This window comes from Calidris pugnax, unplaced genomic scaffold (assembly GCF_001431845.1).
Source record: "Calidris pugnax isolate Ruff unplaced genomic scaffold, ASM143184v1 scaffold178, whole genome shotgun sequence".
Lineage (NCBI taxonomy): Eukaryota > Metazoa > Chordata > Aves > Charadriiformes > Scolopacidae > Calidris > Calidris pugnax.
Window position 1 is genome coordinate 421,876 of NW_015090986.1, and position 21,533 is coordinate 443,408.

The 21,533-nt window shown below is 44.9% G+C and overlaps 1 protein-coding gene across 3 annotated transcripts in view; it reads right to left on the reverse strand.

The window, feature by feature from the left end:
• The window catches only part of PDZD2 (PDZ domain containing 2), a 150,324-nt gene that overhangs the window by 20,241 nt on the left and 108,550 nt on the right, over positions 1-21,533 (reverse strand). For 2 of the 3 annotated variants that reach the window (XM_014953964.1, XM_014953962.1), the window contains 13 exons: positions 20,586-20,697; positions 18,424-18,572; positions 17,685-17,804; positions 15,065-15,179; positions 13,309-13,382; positions 12,917-13,142; positions 11,177-11,294; positions 8,842-8,974; positions 5,882-5,963; positions 4,758-4,861; positions 3,598-3,766; positions 1,678-2,468; positions 379-523 (listed from right to left, as the gene is read on the reverse strand). In XM_014953964.1, coding sequence (XP_014809450.1) covers positions 379-523; positions 1,678-2,468; positions 3,598-3,766; positions 4,758-4,861; positions 5,882-5,963; positions 8,842-8,974; positions 11,177-11,294; positions 12,917-13,142; positions 13,309-13,382; positions 15,065-15,179; positions 17,685-17,804; positions 18,424-18,572; positions 20,586-20,697 — 2,338 coding nt within the window. The remainder of the gene's footprint in view (positions 1-378; positions 524-1,677; positions 2,469-3,597; positions 3,767-4,757; positions 4,862-5,881; positions 5,964-8,841; positions 8,975-11,176; positions 11,295-12,916; positions 13,143-13,308; positions 13,383-15,064; positions 15,180-17,684; positions 17,805-18,423; positions 18,573-20,585; positions 20,698-21,533) is intronic. The other variant, XM_014953963.1, reaches the window with a different exon arrangement.

Sequence of the window (21,533 nt, forward strand, 5' to 3'; positions counted from 1 at the left end):
ATATCTACTGAACAGGCATAGCAGTAAAATGGGTTGTCAGGACAGGGTCGCTGCCGAGTTAGTTCCAGCTCTGCATGACATGAATCCGACCTCTGCAAATGCTGGCAGGAGGGACACAGGATAAGTGGGAGCTGTGAACGCTTCACCCAGGGGTAGGTTTGCTCCACTCATGGTGGTGCTAGGGAGAACCCCAAAAGCCCAGTTTGGTGAGGAAGTGCTTTGCCTGGCTCACCGATTGCAGACACAATGTACTCCCTGCTTTTGCTCTGAATCAATGCTGGAAGCTGGGGCAGCAGAAGATCAGACCCAGCTGATCCAAGGGTGTTTTCTTCACTGGTACTCAGAATAAATGGTACAAAACCAAAACTACTCTCTCACCTGATGCTGCTTTCTGGATCTCCAGGGTTACGGATGTGGGAAGACACTGCATAAGCAAGCAGATTTCCTCGTACGTCATCTTACTGACTGGGATGCTGTTGATGGTGGTAATCTCGTCTCCTACAGCCATCTTGCCCATTGATCCCTGATGCAATGACAGATCCAAGAAAATTATAAATACACCTCAGAAGCCCTGCCACAGGGGCAAAGATTGCAGGGAAGCAATTAGTGGCTTATGAGCAACATTCCCTATTTCACATCACTGCAAAGCACAGGTACCTCTGCTGTCAGTTTGCCAACATGTAAATAAAGAGCAGGCTGTGCTTTTGCCAGGAGAGGAATTAATGATCAATCTCACACAGGAAGGTCAGAAGAGCTGCTTGGTTCGCTGAGAGATGAGTATCAGGATGGAGAACAGAGCATTCTTCATTTAAATGAACTGAGATGGATCAGTCCTAGGTTCCTCAGGACTGATTGTCTATCATTTTTGCATTTCATATATGAATTACATGGGAGGTTGGTCACAACCTTCCACTGGGCCAACTGCACTCTCCTGAACAAGCAAACTGGACAGGGACTGAGCTCTTAAGGTAAAAGGCTAAGTTTCTAAACACTGCACAGGAAGTCAGAGAAAAAGGGAGGAACAGAATTCCCAGCTCTCACAGCCCAACTCAAACTGCTATAACATCTCCTCTTACCCTCCTGGATACTATCTGGATTAAAAATGCCACATCCAGCTTTGTACATCAGAGTATCCTCCTTCCTCTTTCTGCACTTTTGCATCTAGCTCAGCGATTCCATAACCAGCATGAAGCAAGTATCCACACTAGTAAGTGCATGTGTGAGATGCAGAAGAGCAATATGTTACTGGTACTTCCAGGTGCTTTGCAAACCTGGTCAGCACTCAGGTCTCCTGGTACCAGATTTGTGTAACACACGAATATGTGCATATGAAATACTAAACATTTTTACCACCAGGATTTACTTATTTTGTCTTTGCCCCCGGTAAAAAGAAAGTAAACAAATAGTATTCTCTCAGAACTGTGTGTGAGTGGGGAGGAGTCCACCTCAGTAGACCTGCCTCTTGACTTTCTTAGTTTTGAATCAGCCAAGGATGCCCTTCTGAATCAGAAACATTTCATTTAACAGCAGCTTTGGAATAATATGGGATGAGACATTTTGCCCAGCAGAGACAAACATCTCCCTCGCACTTACTCTCAACAGATCACCTGCTTAATAATGATCATCCCTGCAAAGCGAAAGCAAATCACAACGAGGCAACCCAAATAAAAAAATTACCATTTCTGCTGGTCCGCCTGGCCGCAGCCCTGTGACAACAACCTTCAAGGGCACGGCCTGGATTTCCAAATCCAGTCCGAATGACTCGTGCTCATTGCGAACCAGGGTGACTACTTCACCCTGCCCCTGCCCGGCCCCATCAGGTGCTTCACACTTCTTGCTGTGGGGGAGCATCCTCGCAACAGGCTTGTTGTAAGAGCCATGCTCCTCCACCCGCTGTCTCTGAAGGCTTCGGCACTCTGTGCTCATCATGCTTTTCACTCTTGTGACGGCTCTGTGCTCAAGTTTTGGCGATCTCTTAGATTCAAGTTGTGCTTCCCGGAGCTCCCTCAAACTCAGGCTACCGAAACGAACTTCAGGCACGCTTGAGTAATCGAATGCTATGATGGGGAAGAAAGGAGAGTCAATTTGCTCCAGTGTGCTGTCTGCAGACTCCACGGAGTTGCTGAAGACAGAGGAAGATGTCTCTGTGCCACTGTATCTAGGCGACTCGCTGTCCTGGCTTTCATCATCAATTTCTATAGACGAGGTTGTAATGACAATGCCAGCGTCCTCCTGGCTCTTGGCCCTCTGGCTTCTTTGTGAGTGGGAACTTTCGTCGTCATCACTAGCGTCACCATCGTAGAAAACAACCCTCCTCTGTCGATGAAAGGGGCTGCGGGCAGACTTGGGGCTGTCGCTGAGGATGCCAGGTCGGACAGACTCCACATGCTTGTTGTGAAGGCCAGACGATCTCCCACTAGTTGGAGAAGCCAGACCATTTGCTTTTGCCACTCCTGCTTCTCTAGCAGCTAAAAAAAAAAGTTATAATTTAATTGCATTATAGATGATTTTTAATACCATGCATCTGGTTGCAGCAGAGTACATGTGGCTCTGTTTGCAGGGGAACCTTAACCTCTCCTCAAAAGCAAAAACGGGTTTTTCATGCCCTCCCTCAAACTACAGTAAACAGCAAGAAGGATGGCAAATAGCTCTACAATTCATGGATAATTCCTAAAATCAATTCATGGCACATCTGGTTCTATTTTCAGTTTATTTCTAAATTACGACTATGACCTGAAGAAGAAAGGGATACAAATTCACATGTGTATTCTACTTTAAACAACAGAGTTTCTTTCATATTTTGCTTAAATCTATGCTCAGGACTGCCTGCATCAACTTAAAGGCGGTGCAAAATGCTTTCCTGAACGAACAAAGGCACAATAACATGACAATGAGTTTCAAATTAAAGACTAATAAACCCAAGAACCCTTTCCACATCCTTCTTAGAAAGAGCTGCACTTTATTTTGTAGGAATTTTATTTGGTTTTGCTTTGTTTTGTGGGTATTCTAAAATGTAAAAATACTTTTAAACATTAAATAATGAATTTCCAGAGAAAAATACTCTGTAGACAAAGATGTTACTTGAGAAGCATAGGAAAGGAAGAAAAAATGCAATATCCTTTGAATTTGAGGTCAGGTGCATGTCAGTAAGGAAATCTAAGATTCTTTCAGTCAATTACTATGGGGAGAAAGACAGATATGCAAAGTATCTGATGTCAAATTGAACATTTGATTGTCGTTACACTGGTATATGTGACATTCTGAAATTGTGTCTTTGAGATAGCTGCGAACACTTTCATTTAAATGTAATCAACCAGATGATCATCATACATGTATTAAAAAACCCAACAACCTGCAGTGCTGTCAATCTAGTTTCGGCCAAACCAATCAAATAAAGTCAATTTCACGTAATCAGAGCAGCAATTTGGACAAAACACCATGGAAACGGGCATTTATGTGCATTGTTGTAAACCCCTTCCATTTTCCAGAATTTAATACGATGGGCGCTACGCTGCCCGGCATTTCCCATAAAGCAAACCAGCACCCAGTGACTCTCCCTCCACCAGCCAAACGACCAGACACGTTTCCACGGCTTACTCAGGTTGCCAGGAAGAAGAGAGCCATCATCCAACAGGCTGTTCCTGTTCTTGGGACGGAGCTGCTCCTCGTCACAGGAGCCGGCTACAGCGTCAGGAAACGGGAGCTGGCTCGTACCGTCGTGGGAGAAGTACTGGGAAAGCTCTGCCTCGGAGCTGACAGATCCCTGCTGAAGAAAATGTGAGCTTGGTGACCAGCTGTCATCAGTGCCTAAAGCCCCTGCCTGCATGCAAGCACCACAAACTCCACTCGCATTGTCCTATCGATAGAGGAAACTTAGAGCCACCTTTTAAAAGAGAGGGTTTTCTTTTTTTAGGAAAAATTTTTACACTGCAAGGGTTATTAAACATTGGAATGGGCTGCCCAGGGATGTGGTTGAGGCACCATCCATGGAGGTATTTTAAAAGACGGGTAGACACAGTGCTTAGAGACATGGTTTAGTGATGGTTTTGTACTGGGGTTAGGTTGATGGTTGGACTAGATGATCTTAAAGGTCCCTTCCAACCTAGGCAATTCTATGATTCTATGACTTTTCAGTATATTGAGAGTGTCAAAATTGGAAAAACTTGGACAGCTGAAATGCCACACATCGGTACATTTTTAGCCAGTATAATAAATAAATAAGTATTCCAAATCCCACTCCCACTTTGCAGTGTGGTTCAATGCAGAAACAAGGGATGAAATAATTCCCTTCTTTAATTCCCTTGATACACCTTCGGCACTGAGAGAAGGGAAGGGTTTGTAACTCTGGACACAGTTTTGCATGGCTTCTTTGGCTTTCCCAGGAAAACCAGAGACTTTTCCACTACAATGGCTACGGAGAGAGACCAAGCGCTCAGCCTTGTCGGGTTGAACCCGGGACCTCACAGGCTCAAGTCTATCCTGCTAACTTCATCCCTGTGTCCCTTCCAGGTGGCAGGAGGTGGGAGCCCACAGCTTGCTCTGCCACGCTCTGTGTGAAGGCTACAGCCACACAGACGAAAAGGAGCTTGCTGCTGTCACGATTTAAACCTGTGACGTAAGAAACAACCTCCTTTATGGAGCCCATGTGGCAGGGAAGGAGCACAGGGGTTTGGTTTTGAACTCCTTGATCAAGTAAGAGCTTCAGCAAAAGCTGACTTTAGAGCAGAGGCTGCTTTTATTGCATTTAATCCTTTTACCCGGCTTGCTGGCTCCAGGAAGCGCTTCATGGTCCAGCTGAGGGGAGATGAGGTCTCTCCTTGTTTGGCCTTCACATTAGGAGACGGGGTTTTTTGTACAGCTCCTGTTAAACACAGCTTAGTTAGATGCCAAAAATTAAAGCTGCGGTCCATATATCCCAACAAGCTGCTCATTCACCTTCTGAGCTGGGGGCTGCATTTAATCTCACTTACTTACTATCTGAATTGCTTTCCTAAAGTGAGATTTATTTAACATTTTTTATATTTAACATATTTAAACATTAACAAGTTCTCCCTCATATCAGATGAAACATGGTTGCAGAGACACTTTAGGCCAGCCAGGCCCAGGACAGAGCTATGAACAAGAGGTGAACAGGAGATGGTCTTCCTGCACACACTGGAGCATGCTGCTGAACTAGGTTCAACCTTGAAAGACAAATTAGCAGCCACTGGCAAGACCTACTTCAAAAAATGTTCTAGCTGACACAGATATAAAGAGAATAATTGTAAATCTAACATATCTGTCTAAAAATTACCTCCTCGGTCACTCTGCCATTGCCAAGAGTTTGCTTTCATCTGTAAGATTTTAGGAAGTGCTAAATCTGGAGTTCAAAAACATCAGACAAATGCCAGAGCATACGTTTTGACGTGACCCCAAAGATTAAAACAGAGTTAAAATATATAGTCCAGTATGCAAGATCTGGACTTTTTCAAATTAACACAACAATACTTTCTCTCTTTTTTGTTTGTTTGGGGGTTTTTTTGGCCACCTACATGGATAAGCGTACACAGATGGAGTTGATTCCTCCTGTTCTTTTCCTACCAGGACACTGTGCTTCCCACTCATCTTGAAGAGAACATAGAGCAACCACATCCTGGCAACCCTATCTTCAGATCATGGCAGCCCAGTGAAACCCAAATCAAGCAACATGAGCTATAGAGTTGATCCATCTAAAACAGATGTTCTTGCTAAAATTTTTGCAGTGGACAGAGTGATTACAGTGGACAGAGTGTTCTGCTAATTCAAGGGCCCACAAAATATTGATGGTGGGGAACCCAACAGCATGTCTTAAACCTTCCTGCATCTGGAAAAGGACACATATTAGGAGAGAACATGCTGCTACCTGTGATGTGAGAGGAGCTGGCATCCTTGCTCTCTCGGTGGGTAGTACGTGCGATTGCTTCATCCATCTCCTGCTCAGAAACCTAAAGTCAAATGAAACAGAGATCAAAATAGGTAGATGAAACGAAGATGAAAGTCTGACCACTTATCACAAGAAATGCATGACTAATTTCAGATATGCTACTATTTTTAAAGAAGCAGTAAAGAAGACCTAGTTGAGAGCTCCCAAGTCCTGGTCCCCTGATTCAGATTCCCTCCATGCCATGCTCCTGCAGAAACCATGAGGCAGAAACCTGCCGACTTCATGAAGACCACATGAGTCTTCATGACATCCAAGTGCCACGTTACACCATAAATAAAACAGCACCAGACTTAAAGAAATCAAATGAAGCCATTACACCACAATTTTAACTCAATTAAGTGCTGTACATTGATTTATCGAGAAAATATTACCTTAAAATGGACAAAGACTGCCTTGTACAAGCGTACATCAGAAGATATTCTACACTTAACCTACCGGAAGAATACCAGACTTCCCAAGATATTAGCTGTCTTTTTAATTTTAATTTCTTGCTTCTAAAAAGAAAACCTAAATAAGTAATTGGTAATTAATGTTTCTCTGGGTTAAGAATAAATACTGGTTTACCATATTTGCTAATTTTGTCCTGAATTACTGCCATGCACTTAATTCTCATTACTGGAAAATTCCATATAATTTTATAACAGGAACCACTAGTCTGCAGGAGTATATATTTAAAAACAGAAAGCAAGTTAATTCTGTCGAAAATAACTTCTATACACATTGCTTTACATGAATTAAAATTCAAGATAAATAGAGACTGGAAACTTGAATCTTTCTGAACCATGAAGATTTGAAAGATTCCTAAGCAAACTCAGCAGTTTAAACATAGTTTAAATGCCGCATTCACTCAGAATAACAAGAAGAAAGAAAATTTTGTGGTATTTCTCTTGGAAGTACATGAAAACACTGAAGTGAACACATTCAGCAACAAAATGTACTGTGGACCTTTTGTGTCATAAAACGAGATACTAAGTATAAAAATGACCAAAACAACGTGAGTCTTTGTAGAAATACATCTCTGTTTTCAGCCTGTGGCATGACCTTACAGCAAACCAAAAGCCCTCGGGCTCCTGGGGCACAGAGAGTTCCTCCAGGACACGGACCAAGCCCTGAGAGCATGCTCCAGGACTTCTACACAAACCTCTGGGTACAAGATGTCCCAAGAGTAAAACGAGGTGCTGGGCGGACTGCAGTATTTGTTTAAAGCTAACCAAAACTCCACACTTCTGCAAGCCCTGCCAACTTTGTTTTTGAGCATCCTCTACGCCTCAGGCAGATCAAACTGCAGAGGGACAAGCTAATTCCTAACTACGATCTGCAGGCTGCGGTACTACTAAGAGCAAATAAATTACAATAAAATAAAATAACCCCAACACATGCTTCTGTAGAGCCCCCAGTGCTGTCAGGAAAAGGGTGACAGAGGCATAACGATAAATATGGGTCCCCATATGGACATTCTTCAGAGACCCAACTATGAGGGACTGTGGATTCAATACTGCCTGGGGGGGAAAAATGCCTTAGGGTCTCTCCAGCTCAACTTTTAGCTTTTCTTAGCATTTCTTGGCAAAAGATTTGTTGTCATTTTAAATATCACTTATGGAAAACTGTAATAGGAGCCACTTAATAGTTTCCCTCTGTTACTGAGAAACAGCAAGCAATTAGTTCATCTTCTCAGCAGATACTTGGTTAGGTCACTCAGCCGCTTTCCAGCCACCAGAACAGAAAGCTGAAGGACAGAGGAGAGAGGGCAGGCTCCACTCCACGGAGTTTTTATTTCATGGTACTTACAGGCTCCCCCAAAAGTCTATATGCCTTAATAATGCAATCAAATTGAACCACGCTGCTGGTTCAGCACAGCATACAGACTCCCTAGAAATACTGTTATCCTAGGCTATGAGCCCAACTCTTACCCTCTCCATGCTTACCTTTAGCTAACAGAACCACAGCCCCTTTCTTTTTAGCAGCACGAGGCCTCGCAGCAATGATAATAAACTCTGGGCAGTAGACCCCTATTTGCTTATTGTTTGTATATTTGATTTAGCAGAAAATACGCAATTAATTATAAAATAAGAAACCTGAGTTCTCCCAGATATGGATTTATTAAGGCCTCCACTCGTAGTTATGAGTTCAAAAGTCAGAGCTCTCTGGACCCACTAATGCAAATATTTTTACAGCTTCATTCCTGTTTAAACAGGAAGGTTTTGTACACTCATGAAATTCTTTGAAATATTGAAATAAAAGAAGTTGTTATTCCCTATAGCTTGGTTAAAAGGCTTTTATCTTCTATCACCAATTTTTAAAAATTGATTGAAAATACTCACTTTGTAAACACAGCCTTATTTCCAAATTGCCCTTGCACAGATTTCACAGTAGCAGTACATTCCAGACTCTCACATTTTAATTCCTGAAGGAAAACTTTGATCTTTAGACAGATTTTACTTTTTTTAAAAACAGAATTCCTGCTACTTTATTACAGTTGATCAGTTCAGTCTGTTGATATTTATATTCCTGGCTCTAAATTATATTCTACCCGAAGACAAACTAACTGCAAAGTAACTTTAAGGAGGAACAGGATTTGTGCCGCATTTGCGTTGCCACTTGGTCCACATACCAAGAAAGATGGGAACACTTCACTCAAGTAGTTCCAGGAAAATTGCATTTGTTCAATGGGTGACTAAGTGAAAAGCAGCAGGGACAGTCCAGCATTGCTACAACTTAGCAAACTGGAAGGCAACACTACAGCCCTGACTTCTTGCACAACACATGCCATAGAGAGAAAAATCCAATATTCTTCATTTGCTGCTTTCCCAACAGCCAAGACTCAAATTACAGGGGCCAGATGAAAACACCCCAGACACACTACCACGTCTTCTCCTCACCTTTGGGTTCGGATGCCGACTAATGATAAGGCTGACAGGACCTGGACCACATTCGCTCAGGATGGCGTAGGCTTCGCTCAAAGCCGCGTGGCGCAGACTCACCGAATCTGCCTCCAGGATCTGGTCACCTCGACTGCAGAGAGACACAGAGCCAGTTAATCACAGCCACCTTTTACAGAAACATTTGTGCTTTCAACTGATGGCCAAGCTTCTTCAAAGACGCAAGTGTCTGGAAAAGATCTGACTTGCAAAGAAGCCAGTCTCGCTCTCGCTCCCAGTGACGTGAATGCTCTAAAAGTCCTGTTGCCTCCAGGAGGGAGGTCCAGAGATCCCCTCTGTACTTACCGTCAGTGCTACAAACCCTATTAAATCAACAGAGAAAATTGGCTGCATTTGGAACAGGGTGAAAGCAAACTGCAATTCCAGTTCTGCATTCACGTACTTGTTGAGCACAGAAGAGGAAAAATTAGATTCAGATGGGCTGTTCCTTCCCATCATATTGAATTACTTAACACAAACACTGATAAGAAATTCATGATTTAGATAAGAGTTTATGAAATGACTCCAGGAAAAAATTGAGCGCGATAAGCCTATATTTGCTTCAAATTAACATACAGAACCCATTAAAAAGAAAAAAGAAAAAAAAAACCTCTTCTGAGAGGAAAGCATAGCCTGTTTACTTTTGTTTTCCCAATTTCTTAACTCTTGCTCACGGTGCTCAGACATCTGGAAGCATTTAAAAGAAAAGATCATCAACTAGGGATATCATTAAAGCATTCTCCATAATTACTAAAGCATTTTCTTTAAATAGACACGCTGAAACAACCTACTACTGCTGATTTACACTGGGCAGTAGTGTGACAACAGAAATGGGTTTGCACCGTGCGTCCACAGGCCAAAGGCAAAGTGGCAAGTGCTCGTGGCAGCCTTCAGTAACCTGTACTTGTGGTACGGGCTCGTGAAAGCACAGAGGGACCCATCAGCCATGTGGGTCTCTGCTCTGCCCATCTTTTGGATTTACACAGCCATTTGAAACTACACAAATGGAGTCACTTAACGCGGGCGCGTGACTGAGAGGGGGAGCTCCAGATTCAGAGGAGCTGGATTCAAACTCCCCCTGATATTGCAAAGCCAGTATTTGATTAACAAAGTTTTCCAAAAATCAAAACCATCCTGTAAGTTTTGGCTTACAGAGCCATAAACCACTGATGGGACAACAGAAGCAACGTCTCAAAGAAGCAAGCTAGAAATCTGGGAAGCATGCCTGGATATAATCAATCACTTAAACCTAATAAACGATACAGCTGTTACATACAGCCGCAACCAGCACTGCAATCTTTTCCAAAGAGAAAGCAAGTTAGCATTAAATACTGTCTCCTTCAGACATTTCTACGTGGTAGGAACTTTCAAGGGTTTTGGCCGGGATGCCACCATAAAATTATCTTCTTCCCTTATCCCAAAGAATCGAATTGCTCTACCACAGTTTTCCTGGTGAGCAAGGGAACAGAAGGAGCTCTCTACCCATGTGAAAGCACAGCATTTGCTCAGCCTCCCCACACCACTGCCCACACCACGTGGATCACGCAGCCCCACAGGGTCCCCAGCGCAGCCCCCCTGCCTGAGCCAGCCTCCCGAGCGTTTCACCAGCATTCACACAGGGAAGGCAGAAAGGTGGAAGATTTCCTCCAATGTTCCTTGAAAAACAAGGCCTCCAGGAGAGGAGGACCAGCAAATAACTCTCCGTCACTTAAACCAAGGTAAAGCACAAGGGAACCCTAGGAATGATTGCTTCTCTCTCTTACGGTTCCTTCAAGACATCCAAACTCCATGACAGAGTAAATGAGACAGGCAGGTCAGCCTGCAGTGATCCTGCCAGACAGACAGCAAGGGCAGGAAAGTGCTGCTGGGGCCAGGGGCACAGTCAGCTGCAAGAACGGCTCCCCCAGCTCTTTTTAAGAGAGTTTCAGGTGACTGAGCTTTTAGCAGAGCTCTGCAAATTCCCTCCCAATCTGGGGTCTCTGGCTGCAGCTCTGATAAAAAGACATGAGGCTGCACTTCTTCCTGCTCCCCTTTCTCAAAGGGTGCTATTAGGCTCAGTTTTCTGTATAGAGAATTTAAAAAAACCCCAAACCTTAATGATCGTGCTGCTTCCAGCACACAGAATAATGTTTCCTGGGTATTTAATACTACTTTGGAATGTCTTTATTTAAATGTTTTCTTTTTGGTGAATGCTTAACTATAAAACCCCTCCCTGCTACACCAACCAACTGGTGAAAACAAAGTCTGAATCAATTTTGTTGTAAAACCACTCCAGCATGTTTCTACTTTAACTAACCTTAATCTGCCATCCATTTTAGCCACTGATCCTGGGGCCAGGCTGTGAATGTATATCCCCGGAGAACTGTTTTCCAGTGTGAGACAACAGGCACCAATGCCGAGCCCAACCCCTGGCTCTGTGAAAAACAAAAGGTACAAAGAAAAGCACTGTTATTCCCCACAGATTGCAATCAGACAGGACACACAAGTGTTTGTGTTCCCACATCCCATCTGAGACCGAGACTCCTGTATTGTTTCAGGGCTGGCCTTAGGTGCAGTCAGTCAGGAAGCCAAGACCAACACTGGAAATCAGGATTGAAAATATCTGATCCTGACTGTTTTCTGAGATCCATCACTGAGAGGACTAGCTCCACTCCCAGCAAATTCTCTGTGCGTCGTGGGAACCGCCTGGAAATGTCACACAAGGTCTGATCTGGTCCGAAGCACAAAGCAGTGGGGGCAGCAATCCAATAAAGATGTCACTTAAAATTATTGCAGAAAACGTGAGCACAGAAGATGCTGTCATCTGTGCTGCTCTCTTTTGTTAAATATCTCCATGGCATCCCTCAGCAAAGAGGAAGGAAGAAAGGTGAGGCGTCATCTCTGGTTCAGTGATTACCTCCGTCCACTTTCACCTCTGCTATTCTTAGATAACAGCGCCCCTGAAACGGGAATTGCTGGACCTTCTCACTCCTAATATTTAAGCCAACCTTTAAAATCAGCATATTTAAAGTCTTTAAAATAGGTGTATTTGTCCCACTCCATATAGCATATTCTCTAAGTTTAGCTTGTGCAACTATTGACAACGACAGCATCCCTCAGGAAGGAGTTCAAACAGCTTGTCTGGAGAATTCTGAGCACCCTGCGTGGTTTTGCCTTCACCAGAGCTGCCCTTTACAAGAAGGGCATGCCAAGAGGCCGACCCACATTTTGTCTGGTATCTCACAGTCTTCCTCTTTCAGACTGCCACCTGTAAGAGTCTCCTGACTGTGGAGCTGCAAAATGTGGGAGGGGGAACTCGTCAAAGGTTTTTGCATTAGAGGATGTTTTCCTCACCCATCCTGTGATTCAAGATCAGATGGACAAAGGCAGGTGCTTTGGACATTAGAGCCTCCATCTGAGGAAGCATGGGTTTGCCCTCCAAGCCCCCACCTTTATTGAGTGTCACATCCATGACGATCCTGTCCTTCGGGCCGGGTCCTTTTCGGCTGGAGGAGGAACCATCTGCCTCGTCGGGGCCAGGGACCGGCGTGCCGCCGCTGGCGCTGGAGCTGGGGGAGCTGGAGCGGCTCAGCAAGGTGGGAGTCGCGCAGGGCGTGAGGCTGGGGCTACGCAGCCGCGTCCGCACCGTCAGCGTCACCACCCCCTTCTTCAGTTGCTGGAGAGACACCAGAGAAACACCATGAGGTGACGTGGTGACGCCAACATCTGCCAGCAAACCTGGGCTCCGTCATTTGTGGCAGCGAAAGACTATGGAGCCCAGGGTGCTGAACGGCACCCAAGGAAGAGAAGGGTGAACCTCTCATGTGGTCCATCCGCGTTACCTTAAACCTCTGAATGGCCTCCTGGTGGGTCAGCCCTTGTAGAGATTCTCCATTAACTTCTAGGATTTCATCCCCGGGAACTCGTCAAAGGTTTTTGCATTAGAGGATGTTTTCCTCACCCATCCTGTGATTCAAGATCAGATGGACAAAGGCAGGTGCTTTGGACATTAGAGCCTCCATCTGAGGAAGCATGGATTTGCCCTCCAAGCCCTCACCTTTATTGAGTGTCACATCCATGACGATCCTGTCCTTCGGGCCGGGTCCTTTTCGGCTGGAGGAGGAACCATCTGCCTCGTCGGGCCCGGGGACGGGTGTGCCGCCGCTGGCGCTGGAGCTGGGGGAGCTGGAGCGGCTCAGCAAGGTGGGAGTCGCGCAGGGCGTGAGGCTGGGGCTACGCAGCCGCGTCCGCACCGTCAGCGTCACCACCCCCTTCTTCAGTTGCTGGAGAGACACCAGAGAAACACCATGAGGCGACGTGGTGACGCCAACATCTGCCAGCAAACCTGGGCTCCGTCATTTGTGGCAGCGAAAGAATATGGAGCCCAGGGTGCTGAACGGCACCCAAGGAAGAGAAGGGTGAACCTCTCATGTGGTCCATCCGCGTTACCTTGAACCTCTGAATGGCCTCCTGGTGGGTCAGCCCTTGTAGAGATTCTCCATTAACTTCTAGGATTTCATCCCCTGGTAATTAGATACAAAAAATGAAGTCAGCAAATATACAGACTACAGAGAGGTAAAAAAGCCTTCCTGTACATAAGGCGACCCGCTACTACAAGGATTCCAAATTAACTGCTCAGTAAAAAAGCCTTTTTATGTTGCCAGTTTATTTTCACTTTTACTAATGGCTTTACAAGTTAATAGCGATGAATTAGCAGAGTAAAGACTGTTCTTCAGCAGAGATCCTTAGCTTGGCATTTAAATAAAGTCTGAAAATAGATGCTCATAACATAAAGTCCAAAGGTACTACAAAATTCCTCTTTTTTGTGTGTGTATCAACAGCAGAAACAAGAATCTAGGTTAAACACTACAGCAGGTCACTCCAAAGCCTGTTCAGAGAAAACTGGCCTTGCTTCAGGAAGCAAACATGTCCTTTTATTAAATGCCCCCAGACATAGAAGCGAGTAGCCCACACACTGCAAATGTGTGATAGCCCATGCCCTTCTCACCCCAAAGAACACTTTCCATCACATTTCTACTGGCTTCCAGGCTTTGGGTCTTACTGCTTACACGCAGCTGTGCTGATCTAACCTCACTTTTTTAAAAGGAGGGCAAAGTGAGCAGGATCCAGATCAACTGCCTGCAATTCTACTTGCATCTGTACAAAATTAGATGGGGTGACACCGTCAGCCAAGTCTACCCCTCCACTCCTTTCCTTGCCCCAGTAGAAGAAGAAATAAGAGTATGAGAGCTCTGAATAGCCTGCAAAGGTTTGCTGGGTTTATGGGACAGCTGCTACCTCTTGGCTTCCCACGGGGAGTGCACAACCTATGCTGCAGGGACACGAGCTTCCCTCTGGCAGCAAGTGTGAGAGCTGGCACCAAAAGCAGCCTCAAACACAAGTGTGATGAGATGGTAACAAGGGGAATGACGATATGAGAAGGAGAGAAGTAACACGGGAACAGCTTGAGAGGAGTAGCACGGGAGGAGCTTTCTGTGGATGAGAAGTAACCCAGCCCCTGCAGAAGAGCTGCAAACCACGGCTCTGAACTCATGGTCACCCTGTACTTTCAATAGCATGTAAGAGCCTGTCTGTTTGGTGCAGGAGTGCTCAGACCAGGGTGCAAACACACACAGAGCAGGCTACACATCCAGCTCAAAGATTAAGACTGGAAAAGCAGTAATAAAGTCAGGATATATCTACTTCTTTAACCATCTGGGTGACCTTACTGCCAACCCCATCCTTCATCTTCTCTTTTCCTCCTCATTACTCCTACTTGCTGATTCATGTCAAAATTGCACCAAGAGGCTCAGAGAGCACAAGGGCCCAAAATAGCCTCTCCCAAGCATGTATAACCCCTTCTTGGACCAGATGTTGGTTGGATAGGTATGTTTCATTGCTATCAATGACCTTCTCCAACTGAAGAACTGCAGCTTATGGCTTGAGCAAATAAAGTTCACGGAAGAGGAAGGGGAAAAAACCCCCACACATCATGCTGTAGTTTCCCCTTCTCAATATGCAATATAATCAACTTAACTGCTATGAATGATCTTCCCCAGGATGAAAAAACAGGGTGTGTTACATCCTCCACAGGCTCCTGCTGATGGCCAGGTGCCTAAATAAAGCTGTGCTTGAATTTTTCTGCTGGACCGAAATAATATCCCTTTGTAGTCCTTTATATGCAGTTGGACTCTCTCTACCATACCTTCTTTAAGCCTTCCATCAGCAGCCGCTGCTCCGTTTGGGAATATGGTCTTTACGAAAATCCCCATGCGTCCACGAGCAGAATCCTGACCTCCCACAATGCTGAATCCAAGACCCTACAGAAAAGGGAGGAGAAGACACACAGCTGGCACCTTACTTTATTCTCACCTGTGTGAGAGAACCTGTTGATAACATACAAGACCAAGGAAAGATCAAAACCTAATACTTCCTGATGAACCGCGCTGCCATCTTACTTCTGCTTGCTTTTCCCAATTTACCTTCATTCTAATATCAACACACTGATCAGTCAAAAAGCAGCAGCAGCCACCTTAAGCTAAAAGGCAAAAATGCTATTCCAAGAGGTTGTTTTTTTTTTTTTTAACACTGGGTCAATGGCTTTATGTTATCCTATTCCAATTTTAAAAACTGTAACGCGTTGCTCTTAAATTGACAGGCAGTAGATTCCCACCCCTGAGATCTATATCCAGGATTAACTGCAGCTTTCTCTGCTGTCACAGATCCTGCATTTCCTCAGGAAAAAGAAAAGCTTAAGAACATGACATAAGGTCAGTGCTGTAATGTCCGGAATTCAGCTGGAAGGGGGCTGGCGTGGGGGGGCTGCCATACACATGTACATTTTTAATTATTCTGGAGACATGTACCACGTTGTATTTAAATAAATCTAGATCAATACATTCCCCAGGGCTCCATCTGTTATCTCTTGCCCCTGCGCTGCCCCGGCTGGCTGCAGGACTGTCTAGTGAAGCTGATCAGGGAACGGGTGAGCACGGCAGAGCACGAACCTCTCCCCCTTCTGATAAGTTATTTCCCAGCCAAATCACTTCCTTGATCCATTTCCCCCCCTCACCCCCCGCCGACACGTTTCTCCTCTTGTCACTGCTGAACATGTATTTTACAGAATAAAGAGAAAAGTCACCGACCAGGTGGACAAGGGAAGTGGAAAACTGCTGTGCTTCAGTGATCTGAAGCGGCCGGTTGTTATTATCACCCGGGGCAGTGCTCTCCAGCTGAGGGATGCTGCCAGGGCAGGCACTGACACTCCGTTTACAACCCACAGCAACCACCAGCTCTTTTGTTTCACTCCGTGAATATAAGGCAGACTACCCGTGTTATGAGCTCCTAGAAATTTTATAAGAGATTGCCGATTTCTAGGAAGGAAGCACCCTGGCTCCCCTGTGCAACACAAAATAGCTCAACTGGCTTTTTACTGGGCCATCACCAACTGCAAACTACAGAAAACATGAGGCTCCTGACACCCCCTTGCACTCCCCACGGCTCCGTGGGGTGGGTTAGGAGAAATACAGCTGCAAAAAGCATGGTGGTTCCCACCTTAGCCCACCTTCCCAGAGAAGCGCTGCCACCATCTAACTGCAAACCACCCCTTGCAGATCTACCTACAGGTTTTTCGCCAAGGGCACGCACTTGGGTCCCAGCTACCAACACTGAGACTCTAAGGAAACACTTTTCAAGTCCCAGGTCCCCATAAGGTTAATAAAGCAAATGCTACTGTACAAATGGTATGGCAGCGCAACTCCTAATGGAGGTGATCGCTCAGAAAGTGGGTGGAAGGCACCTAAACCAGCAGCTGTTTGAGGGGGTTCCTGATCAATAGAAGGAAGCGCCCAACTGCTTCCTAATGCCTTGGAGCTTACTGCAGAAAGACAGGAGACGGTGGTTTATCCCAAGGGAGAAATATACTTATGAGAAAAAATGAGGTCAAAAAAATAAGTAAGTGAAAAATGAAGACATATTCAGTTGGAAATGTCATGAAAGACCTCAAGCTCCTGAACCAAGGAGAGTCGTAGCAACCGTGATTCAGTCTACCCAGAGAAGTCACTACTTCTAACTCCTTGATAAACTTAAAGCACAACAAAGAATTTGTTCTGTATTTGAGCTTGAAAGTCAAAATAAGTCTTTTTAGTCCAAAACACATCCATCTGATGAGTTTAAAGAGTACTTCACAAAAGACATGCATATTTTTAACATATTTAAATGACAGCTCCAATACTAGTGTGGATGGGATTAAGGAAAACAATATATACCTAGGTTAATGCTCATCTATTTTCCCTTAGGATTCAGCCAGCTGGTATCTAGCAAATGCACAAACACATTATTGGGGGAAGAAAAGAGGACTCCCTGACCCAGAGAATTCAGTGCTCTCAGATAAGCAATCAACCAGGAACCTCTCTGGGTTTAACGCTTAATTTGCAGTGATTTTTTTCTAATGTATCCAGATTCCACAGAGATAAAATATGCTTCCCCATAAATATGCATGCAAACAGGTACTCTTCTGTAGCTGCACCAACTTTGCATAAACATACATATTTATAGATCCATTATTAATATTTGATATCGTAGTAATGACCAGATGCACCAAATCATAATGAAAGCCACCCCACATCAAGTGCACGACACGAACATCACTTCCCCTGTAGGTGTAACTTTGACGTTTACATCTGAAAATGGGATTTGTTTATCATTATTGTTATTCGTATTATTGGCTACCTTGAGAGCTGCTGGAATTCCTGGGTGTGGGAGACACCTCTTAGGCACCAGCTCTTGCTACATGTGAAAAACCAGCCCCAGGCAGAAATGCTCACCTTGCCTTGCCCTTTCATCAGAACAATGTTGGAAATGATGGACGGCTGGGTCAGTCTCCATGGAGATTCCACTTGGGCAGCACTGAAGGAACGGGTGGATTTCTTCACGATATGGTAGTCCTAAGAAACATCAGCAAACAAGGGAAGTTGCTCTGATAGCTTGGCACAGGCACTGGGATGCCATACTGGGAAAACTGTGTGTGTGTGTCAGGGAAGGGAGAGAGGGGTGGAATCTTACAAGATATATTCAGAAAAATGTTCAAGGGATGAAATCCTAGCTCATTACAGTCAAAGTGAATCTTGCCACAGTAGTTTTGCTGCACTTTGCACAGTAGGATCATTTTGTAATGTAGCAGTCACAATTTAAATTAAAAAAGATTAAGGGTAGCCTCATGATAGACTGTAGTCCTTATCTAAAAAAGAAAAAGCCTACATCATCAAGTCATTAAAATAAAGAGAAGCAGGATTTTTTTATTTAAGTCCTCACATCTCTAGAACTGCAAGTTCTCATACAACTCATACTCAGGGTCTCCTGACCACAGCAAGAAGCAACCCCCTTCACCATCCTCAGAGTAAATGAGTTCTCCATAGGTGGCCAACAATTCCCATTTTGGTGTCCAGGCATAGTTTCCATCCCCATGATGTACCTTTGTGGCCTCATTTCACTACCCTTGCTTCTAGGAACTCCAGACAGACCTTGAAGGACGGAGCTCAGTGCCAGCCCTACCCTTCCACTCACCTGCCTGGCTCCTGCTGACTCCAGCTGCTGGGGCAGAGAGTGCTTTCTTCCACCCCGGGAATATTTCACTGCTATTTCATAGCTCGATTCACCGTTTTCCACTGTCAGCTCATCGTCTTCTCCCACGGACTCCAAGCGGGATCCGGCACCTAGGGAAAAACCACAGAAATACATTCTGCAAACATCTCAGAGCTGCTTTATCCCTTCGCCAGAGCCCTCTCCTGCAAATCCCAACTTCAGCAGTGCCTTAGAACAATGCTACGCAGCTCCCAACTGAGCAGTTAGGAGCTAGTTTTGATCATCCTCAACTAAGAACTTTTCCTGCTGTCACAGGTTTTTCTACGATCTTTCAGTGATGCTGAACTCCTCAGCGCTGTCGCTCGTGGTAGTAAGGAAAAGCAGAAGGTAATTGAGCCAGTAGCTCAGGGACAGAAAAGAAATTCAGCTGTTCTCACCCAATGGCACTTGCCAGTGCACTAAGCTCTCAAGCTTCATTTATTTAAAATTAAAAGACCTGACACTGTAGCAGTATTCATTTCTGGAGGTGTCATGTCACTTTGAGGGAAAATTTTCTGGAATTGAAAAAGGAAAAATGTGCCAAATAAATGCTATTTTCTTTCCTTCTGGCTACGATCCCAGTTGCCTTAAAGAGAAGAGTGCAGAGTTCATGTAAGAAACAGAATTATTTGTCTTGAAGGACATCCTGTAATTAGCCGCAGAGCACCCCGCTCCTCTCACCAGGGCTCCTCCAACTCTCATTTTCTCCGAGGTCCCCACAGGACCCCCAGTCACAGCAGTTCCTGCACATTTATCCTTGCCATTTCCCCACCAGGCAGAGAAGGGCCATTAACCCCTATCTTACAGCTGAAAACCCAAGACACAGGCCAAATTCGTGCAAGTTGGAGTTCATGACGTGGTTTTAAGATTATTTTAAACGAACGTTAAGTTGGAGCTGCCACAGAAAGGGACAGTTTTGCTTTCCCTTCATCCTCCTTGCCCTGACCTTACACTGGGGATGGGGCTCACAAGCCATGGGCTGGGGAAGAACCACTGTAAATTTGCCCAGAAGAGTCCCAAAGTCCTTTTTTGCTCTCTCCTCCTCACCTGGAGTCTGTGCAAGCATCAGCACCCGGGAGGGACAGAACACAGTGCTGGAGCTGCTGCCCTTTTTCACTCAGCATTAGAGCAATTCTGCTGCCACATCCACAGGCAGAATTTGTGCCCACTGCCCTGAGCGCTATTTAAACCCACTCCCTGCTTTGGGTGTGAAATTACCTCTGGTTTTAAAGCTCCTGGGCATGCAGGGCACTGCTGCTGCACACAGGTATCTGGCCAGGACCCAGCTTCCTGGCCATTTCTTTCACTCCCAAACCCTCTGAGCACCACCTACAACTAATCCTGTCCCGAATCCTCTCCCTCTCTTCTTCTAGGAGAACAGCTGCATTACTGTGTTTTCTGCCCATTTCCGAATGCAGCTCCCTTCCCCACGCTGCAGCCCAGGCCTGGGACCAGGCTGGGGGATGCTCCAGGAGCAGCCCACCACCTCCTGAGCATCACCCACAGCCCAGAGCACCAGCTGGAACCTGGGTCTGGATCCCCACTGAGCCACCAACACACAGCCACAGGGGCTACAGGCAGAGGAGCTCCCTGGAGGATGCCAAAAATACCTGAGTAAATGGAAATTAAGGTGAACATAGGAGGGAGGGAGACAGACTTGCAGAGTATTAGGGGATGAGAACATGATTGAGGTCTGCACACAGGTGATTGTTAAGCGCTGGGGAAAAAGCAACAGAAAATTTGGGGACTATTCACCATAATGGATATTTTGGTGATGGCATATTGAAACATATCCCCCTTTTCAGTATTAGAGCACACTGAAATGTATAGGGAATGCAAATCTTGAAAAAGAATGAGAGAGAAGTGAAAGAACCAAAAAAAAATTTTTAAAAAAAGAACCTTCCAAAATTTTGCTTCATCTTTCTGTCCATACGATAGTTCAAATCAGGAAGCTGAATGCAAACATCTCACAGTTGGGATTTTCCTTCCAAATTAAATTAATATCATCTCCAAAAGAAAGAAAACCGATCTCACTTTTAGAGAGTGAAAATAAATACTCAACATAAAAGTCTTACTATTCCTATCTTTTCTCAACCCAGCTTTACCTTGGGATCGACTTCTGTATTTAAGTATGCCACTTCCCAGAGTTGGACTCTGGTTGTTTCCTTTGGACGCTTCTGCACAAGCTGGATCTTGAGACTTCTCAGTTTCCATCACCTGAAAAAAATTAAGAAAAAAAAATCCCCAAACTTACTTATTTGTAAACCAGAGAAGTTGATGGGATTCCTCTCATTTTTACTAACAGAAAAAAATTCCACTGCACTCTTCTTTTTTTTTTTTTTTCCAAAATGTGTCATTGCATTGAACCAGCACACCTTTCTGTAAGTAATTTTCAGCAATGCCTTTGGACATTATTGCAAATCTTACCAACAGGTACGCACACCTACAGCTCAGTATGGCCAGGGGTCCTCTGGAAGGTACCACACTAATATCCCCAGAGTGCCTCCAGCATCCACAGCACCTCGTTCAGGTGCTCCCACCTGCAGTTGAACAAGTTTTTAACCTAGCTTTTATTGCAGTTCGTTCAGCTCAGCAAGCTTCCAGAGACATCACATCTTTATAGAGAATACTACTTCTAAAAAGTGTTATTTTATTGTTAGTGTCCAGAGCTGAAGGCTGATGCCTAATGGATGGAAAGCTAATTTAGCAGAAAGTTATGGAGACGGCACAGCTAAGTACTTAAAAGCCTGGAAATGCTCAAATTTACGCGTGGACTTGCAACCCCACCAGCCTGAGTAAATGCATCAAGACAGGAGGAGCCTGTTTACCAACTGTGTTTGCCTAGATGCAGGTGACAATAGAAGGTGGCAATGTACAGTACTATGGCCACACATCCACAAAGACTCTCCTCAACCCATGCAGTGTGGAAGACCTTGGTGACTCCATTCTCCACTCCCTGCTTCCTTTACCGAGCTCCAGCAGTAATTCTCCTACATTCCTAGAGAATCACTGCTACACAGAGTCTAGACTTAATGATTTCAGTTCAGTGGTGG